The 7,500-nt window shown below is 45.5% G+C and overlaps 1 protein-coding gene across 1 annotated transcript; it reads left to right on the forward strand.

Annotated features, from left to right (window-relative positions):
* Positions 1 to 934: 934 nt before the first annotated feature.
* On the forward strand, positions 935 to 6,064 carry ccn2b (cellular communication network factor 2b). Its single transcript, XM_048228968.1, has 5 exons — positions 935 to 1,076; positions 1,944 to 2,160; positions 2,811 to 3,062; positions 3,756 to 3,967; positions 4,534 to 6,064. The coding sequence occupies exons 1-5, from the start codon at positions 1,023 to 1,025 to the stop codon at positions 4,837 to 4,839; spliced, it is 1,041 nt and encodes a 346-aa protein (XP_048084925.1). The 5' UTR covers positions 935 to 1,022; the 3' UTR covers positions 4,840 to 6,064.
* The last annotated feature ends 1,436 nt before the right edge of the window (positions 6,065 to 7,500 follow it).

Below are 7,500 nucleotides of genomic sequence, written 5' to 3' on the forward strand. Positions count from 1 at the left end.
CTGCACATGCTGGGCTCCTTTCTAACACTGTTTTATAACATAACCGTCACGACAATGTGGTTGTGTAATGCACTTTTGGAGAGGGCAACAGGTTGGCTCTCCTCTGTCCCCACGCACGCTTGCACACACACACACACACACGCATGCATGCGCGACACACACACACACACACACACACACAGTTCCCTGAACCCTCTGGAAATGCCACAGGCCTGTCTTTGTCTGTACTGTGCCTGCCTTTTCAGAACTTCACCTTGAGATCAGAGGTCTTGGACACTGGCTTCCATTGCCCTTCACTGCAGCCAGGAGGCAAATGTGTCTGACACCGAAAGGGTGTTGCTCATGTCCCTGCAGATTGGTCCACTCTAATAACTCTAAGGATCCAGACCAGTTATGAGCTATTGCATTTGTTGAACTTGTTGTAAAGTACCTTACAAAACCCTTACAAATATAAATAAATAACTGCACTACAAGTGTCAAAACGGCAGTTTTGGAGGAATTATTTGCAATTCATATGCAGAAATGCTATATTTTTGGACATAAGACATATTGCATTGTATCTCAGTACTGTCCCATAACTACACTTATTTTTCATAAAGGAAGCTAGCTGCCAAATGAACACATGTAAATTGAACGTAAACATATCATTAACATAACATGATGTTAACTTAATGCACCATTAGTCTTGCACCAACGTTACCCCTGCCAGGCAGACAATGGCTTGGATTGACACAGAGGGCTGGTTTGGGAGTGGGGCTGGGTCTACTGCTTCTGCAGGCTATACCTCTCAGTAGTCAGGGAAAGCCATCTGGATTTCGAATATTTCTCTCCCCTCTGGGTCGCGTGGCATAACTTTCTTTTCTCGGGCTACACCCCGCGCGCAAGCGTATATAAACAGCGCGGATGCCTCAGAGCGCAACAGTCTAGCATCGACCTCTGCTAGTGACACCTCATAGTCCAAACCTGCAAGACAAACCAAACCTGTTAACTCGACTCGACTCTGTCAGTGTGTCGCTCCAAAGATGCTTGGGAAAACTATTACCAATGTATGTCTGCTGCTCGCTCTCGCTTTTTCGGTAAGTAGTGTATGATGTTTTTAAGTAGGCCTAGCACTTTTCTGACGCGATAAATGTTTGTTTCTCCTGACCCGTGGACATGGTGCGTAGGAAGGTGCGCATTACGCAAAATGCAACATTACTTAAAATGGAATGAACGGATACCATGGATAGGCTTTGTTATAATAAAAGTCAAAGACAGTATAGTTATGCGGTAGGCTATACTATTTGGTCGTTGTTTTGTGTTGTCATAATTTATGCAAGCCTATGATTACTTTCACATGCAGTAAAGCAGAACAAATGTGAAGGGAAGGTGGGAGTGGTTGTCTGTTCTCGGCTCAGTTACTAGGCTATGTTTTTGTTCAGAGTAAGCTGAATTTATTTTTTAAATATTAAAAACTCGGTGAAAATGCTGTTATCCTATGTTTCGTTAGTGACAAAAGATTGAGTGCAAATATTTTATGACATACATAGGCCTTTCCTGCAAAGTTGAAGATATTCGACTTGTTCATTTAGTTGAAGCCATCTGAATTATTTTTTTATGAAGATGTTGATGTGTTTTTTCTGTTTACACGGGTAAATGGGTGAATGTTTTACATATAGCGAACGTGAACACTGAGTTTTGTCTGTCGGCATGCTTCAGGCAAACATCAGTGTTTACATGCTCGTAGAAAGTCTGCAGAACAGTCCGTAGCCTACTTACCGAGCGAACAGTGTCGCCACGCTGTGGTTTCTCACTGTAATACAGATGCATGGCTTCATAATACAATCACTGTAATGTCAGTGGGGGGAAAAGTATCCGACAAGTTGGAAAAACCTAAAGGACACTTACACACATTATTTATGTCTTAGACTAAAGCAATATTTTTTCCCTTTATTCCTGGTCAGGTTTTTGCCGAGGACTGCTCTCAACCCTGTGACTGCCCAACAGAGCCTCCTATGTGTTCTTACGGAACCAGCCTAGTTCTAGACGGCTGTGGGTGCTGTAAGGTGTGTGCCCGACAGGCCGGGGAACCCTGTTCTCTCCTGGAGCCCTGTGACCACCACAAAGAGCTCTACTGCGAGTACAGCCTCCTCAGTGACTCCGAAACCGGCATCTGCATGCGTGAGTGCCTACAAAAAAATATAAGATTACATTACCCATAATCACTCACCATGGGAAACAGCACTGTAATGTAGGGCATATCTTTATTGCATTCATAAGCGGGACTGTGTTCAATAACTGTGGGCTCAGGAGGGAGTCGACTTGAGTAATGGCTCATGAAAGTATTTCACCTTGAATATGGTCCAACATTCCACCCGCTGCACATCTTGTGTAATGGGAGAGCCATTATTTTACTAGGGTTACTTATTGGCATCATTCTGTTAAATGAAAGCAGGTTTTGCAGAGCAAGGACACACCCAGCAGTGTCAGGGAGAGAGAGCGCAGTCTGAAGAATCCTATTCCTATAAAATTCCTCCTTTTCCTTTTCTTTCCTTTGCTCCACTTACCTTTCCTTTCCTTTAACTTCCTCTCCTTCCCAAGTCTATTTGATTATATCCTTCCTTTCTCCATCCATTCGTTTTCCTTCTCTTTCTATTTGATTCTTTTTTCTTTTCTTCCTTCCATTCATGTCCTTTCTTAAACTGTCATATCCATCCTTTTCCCTTTTCTTTCCTCCCTTTTCTCCACTGTCCTTTCTTTTCTTCCCTCCTGTTTAATGTACTCTCTCTCTCTCTCTCTCTCTCTCTCTCTCTCTCTCTGTGTTGTTGCAGCTCAGGAGGGTCAGACGTGTGACCTGGGCGGTGTGATCTACCGCAGCGGCGAGACCTTCCAGCCCAGCTGCAAGCACCACTGCGTCTGCATGAACGGCGAGATCGGCTGTGTGCCCACCTGCGCCAGCGACGTGCGGCTGCCCTCGCCCGACTGCCCGTACCCGCGCCGCATCCAGATCCCCGGGCAGTGCTGCGAGGAGTGGGTCTGCGACGAGACGCCCCAGGAGGAGACCTTTGAGTCGGCCATGGCAGGTGAGAGGACTTCCCCAATATGCTTGGCTATTTCTACCATCCATCCAGAAATGACCTTCAGATCAGATCAGATCAACTTTATTTTATTTATTTAGTTATTTTTCTTTCTTTTTTTATTTGATCCTTTATTTAACCAGATTAGTCACACTGAGACAGAGGTCTATTTTCCAAGTAAGCCCTGGCCAAGAAAGGCAGCACCTAGTTAGAGGGGATAAACATACACCATACAACACCATACAAATACACAGCACACAGCACTTCATTGCCCCTAGGAGGGAGATTGGACTTGCAGAATAAAGTAAAGAGACATGTAGAGGATTCCCCCAAGCCCTTGTGCTCCTCTTCCAGTCCACTTACCGAAAAAAGGACCTGGTCATGACCCTTTATATACTGTATGAATGACCATGTTGATTTTGATTATTTTGATATACAAATAATTGTGAAGATTGTTTTTTCTCCATTTTAAACATGTGAAGAAGTGAAAATAAGTGAAAAAAGTGAAAAGATAACAATAAACAAGTAACAAAACAAGTTGCAATCGGATGCATTCAAAGAGCAAGAGCAAATACAGTGACAACTAATATAAAGCTCTTTTTAACAGCAATTGACTAGTAAAGCAAACGGTTGTTAATAATGGAGAAAGAGCACATAAACAAGCTTGTAAGTGATTCCATGTCTGTGTTGCTCCTGCAGTCTTCCGCGAGGTGTCTGCCCACGGGCCGAAGCCGGAGAGCCCGCGGGACAACTGCCTCGTCCAGACCACGGAGTGGAGCGAGTGCTCGGCCACCTGCGGCATGGGCGTGTCTTCTCGCGTCACCAACGACAACGAGCGCTGCCAGCTGGAGCGGCAGACCCGCGTCTGCATGATTCGCCCGTGCCAGGCCGACCAGGAGAAGAGCATCAAGGTGGGCATCAAGTGGGCAGTGGAGGGGCATGGGGGGGGGGGGGGCACCAAGTGGGCACTGAGGGGGCATGGGGGGCACCAAGTGGGCACTGGGCAGGCATGGGGGTCAAAGTGTATCATTGGACCATACATCAGTTAAACTGCAGATCCAGCTGATAGCTTAATTAGAGCACCTCCCTAAGATGTCAAGCATATGACCATCAAATAATGAACTGTATGAGTACCTACTGAATTGAAACGCACACTTATACATGGAAAGCTAATATGAACATCTACTCTCATGGTGGCTGTTAATTCTAATCTGATGGTTAACAAAGTGTGAGCCCAGGGGGAAAAAGCCACTATTGTCAAAGGCCATTGTCACTGGGAAATTGTGTCAAATGCTTAGAATGTGTTTAATCAGACACATATCTGTTTCTGATGGACTCAGATACAAGATGGTGTTGGTGTACAGGTCCACTGTACTGAACTTCTGACTGATTCCGTGTGTGTGTGTGTGTGTGTGTGTGTGTGTGTGTGTGTGTGTGTGTGTGTGTGTGTGTGTGTGTCGCTGTCTTTCCTCCACAGAAGGGGAAGAGGTGTATCCGTACCCCACGGAGCTCCCGCGGGATGCGCTTCGAGCTGTCCGGCTGCCGGAGTGTCCGCTCCTACCGGCCCAAGTTCTGCGGCACCTGCACTGATGGCCGCTGTTGCACGCCTCAAACCACCGCCACGGCCGAGGTGGAGTTCCGCTGCCCCGAGGGCGACACCTTCCGCCGCAAGATGATGTTCATCAAGACGTGCATGTGCCACCACGACTGCCCGCGCGAGAATGACATCTTCCTATCGACAAACGTCAGGCACATGGCCAATGACTACGAGAACGACATGTGAGGGGGAGAGAAGCGAAGCAAACTCGCTGCCATTTTTAAACAACATGGCTTATAAGCACACACACATACACACACTCTCTCACACACACACACACACACACACACACACACACACAAATGCAGGTTTGTCAGTAACCCACATACATATATACAGAATTGGCAGCTCTTCAGCTCCTCTGGAAATCCACCTTCCCTGATCCCACCCAGTATAGGAGTATAGGACAAAAATCTTCACGTGTCCGTGTGAGAAATATGAAAACGTGTGAGGTATTAGCTTGTGGACAAGTGGTTATTATTTTTTGTTTTTGCTGTTGTATTTTGCATTTTTTTGTTTTTAATGTGCAGCTCTGAGGTCGCCTGTACAGATGGTGTTAAGTCGACCTTTCGCACTGAGGGGAGTGGACGAGTGTGTATATGTGTGTGTGTGTGTGTGTGTGTGTGTGTGTGTGTGTGTGTGTGTGTGTGTGCGCGCGCGCGAGTGTGATAGTGTGTGTGCGTGCGTGTGTCTGTTTCCTGATAACCATTTCACAGTATTAAAACACAGGTTCCTGGAACTTAGGACCAGGAACTGATAAAAAAAAATCTGACAAAAATGCTTCAAGCAAATGCCTACCTATTTTTTCCACTTATAAGTATTATTTAATTGTCTATTATTATTATTATTTTATTTTTGTTGTATTGTCTCCCCACCACTGTTTTTGATGAGTGCCCTCATTCTCTGAGGGTGACTATTGTTGATTAACAACAGATCCCATTCATCTCAGACTTATTTATGGGGTCTCATAAATTAAAGACATTTAAATGTTCATGTTTTTAAGAACCTAACGAGACTGTGTCACCAATGTAATTTTGACCTATGACCCTTACCAACGGACCCTATTATAGGGTAGAAAAGAACCTAGCAAGACCCCCAAATTCCATATGGAAGATGATATCCAGAAATCCCAGTACGATTGTAACATAGCTTAAGTATAGCATTTATTTAAAAGAGTGATAAAAAAATACGCTAGTAAAAATGGACAAATACACCATGTGTAAATGCTGTCAGAAGACTGTGTACAGTTTTGTACTAATTTATGTAGCTGTTTAAACACGCCGTTGTAGTTGGATGTATTTGTACTGTATTGTAACTGTGTTTTCACTGTAACCACCTGGCAATGATACGAGTGAGATCCTGTCTGTTGCACTTTTTGTTTTCCAATAAAGAAAATATATTTTTATATATACATCTGCGTCCACTGACAGTGCTTTTATCTTCATGATGTGTCTATATTTAGAAACAGTGTGGAGGGGAGTGGTCAGCCACTCCCTGGAACATCAGTGCTGTTCTAGAACTGATTGTGCAGTTGCTGAGTGTTCTGACAACAACAATCTGTGTGAGTGCCGTCTCTACAAGAACTCATTCAACGTCCTCTCTAAACCCAAAAGATAGAGGATACTGGGTTGATAAAGTTATGCTTTTGTGTCTACACCTTACAGTGAAGGCCACTGTAGATGATGAAGCATAACAACTTCTGACTCATTTATTCTTTTAGCTGATAATTTTATTCAAGCGACTTACATAGGCTACGTTGGTTATTACAAGGGCCAGTCTGCCCAGAGCAACTCGGGGGTTAAGTGCCTTGCTCAAGGGCACAACCTCAGCCACACTTATATATACACACTTATATTATCATAGGGGAACACAGCCTGCTGTCAATGTATAAGGACTGAATGTCCTCTCTTTTGGGTACCTGTCCTCCTTTTATGGCATGTGCCGCACACAACAGAGAACAATGTAGCTAGTAACAAGTAGCCATGATGGAAAAAGTGCATTCTTCCCTAAGCTTTGGAAAGAATTTTTGTTTTAGGAGAAATAAAATAAAACTTTTTTTGTTTTTTGGGGGGGGGGGTCCTTTTTGCTCCTTTGTCCTCCTGCCTCCCTTTTTTAGAATGTCACGCCAGTCATCACCCTATCTGCCCCCCCCCCCCAGAGTATTTACTCCAGGTATGAACAAGTGCCATGTCCGTGCCTGAGCATCAGGTCTGAATACTCGATTCCTTTCGATTTCAGGAGCTAATTACTCAGACATTGTCCAGACAGCTTATGAGAAGTTACAGAGGAGGTGGTGGGGAGGTGGCCTTACTGGCATTTCTACTGTGAAGCAGCAATAATCATTCACTTGATGTGCGTGAGAAGCTGAATCTGGGCTGCCTGTAATCCATCCTGCCTGGGTTGGGAAACAACCCCCAAAACACCACTGAATGAACAAACACGAAAACCGGCACAAACAAATCGCCCCGAATAAAATAAAACAATCACTCGTCTCCCAGGCCCTTCAGCTGTTGCAGCTGTCCAGCCTATATGGCACTGCTGCTGCTGACGGCTGACCACTGCTGACGGCCGACCGCTGCTGTGGATGATGTCTTTGGCTCTGGCTCATCCCTTACTGAGCAGACTGGCGGACGATGCAGGCAGGGAGGCGAACGGGCAGGCAGGCAGGCAGCCAGTTCCGCAGGAGCTAATCTGCAGGGGTGGTGGGTGTATCGGCGCCTCCCATGAGCCTCTCTCTATCTCAGGCACCAGATAATCACACAGGCTGTGGGGGTTACCCCGGGAAGCCCCCTCTCTTTCTCCCCTTCTCTGCCTCCCTCCCTCCATCCCTCTCTCCATCTCTGTGCC

The sequence above is a fragment of the Alosa alosa genome, chromosome 20 (assembly GCF_017589495.1).
Source record: "Alosa alosa isolate M-15738 ecotype Scorff River chromosome 20, AALO_Geno_1.1, whole genome shotgun sequence".
Taxonomy (NCBI): Eukaryota; Metazoa; Chordata; class Actinopteri; order Clupeiformes; family Clupeidae; genus Alosa; species Alosa alosa.

Excerpts from the sequence above, each read along its gene's own strand:
- ccn2b (XM_048228968.1), top strand. The coding sequence starts at position 1,023 with ATGCTTGGGAAAACTATTACCAATGTATGTCTGCTGCTCGCTCTCGCT. Across the intron at positions 1,077-1,943 it reads TGCTCGCTCTCGCTTTTTCG|GTTTTTGCCGAGGACTGCTC; the intron begins GTAAGTAGTGTA and ends ATTCCTGGTCAG. Across the intron at positions 2,161-2,810 it reads CGAAACCGGCATCTGCATGC|CTCAGGAGGGTCAGACGTGT; the intron begins GTGAGTGCCTAC and ends GTGTTGTTGCAG.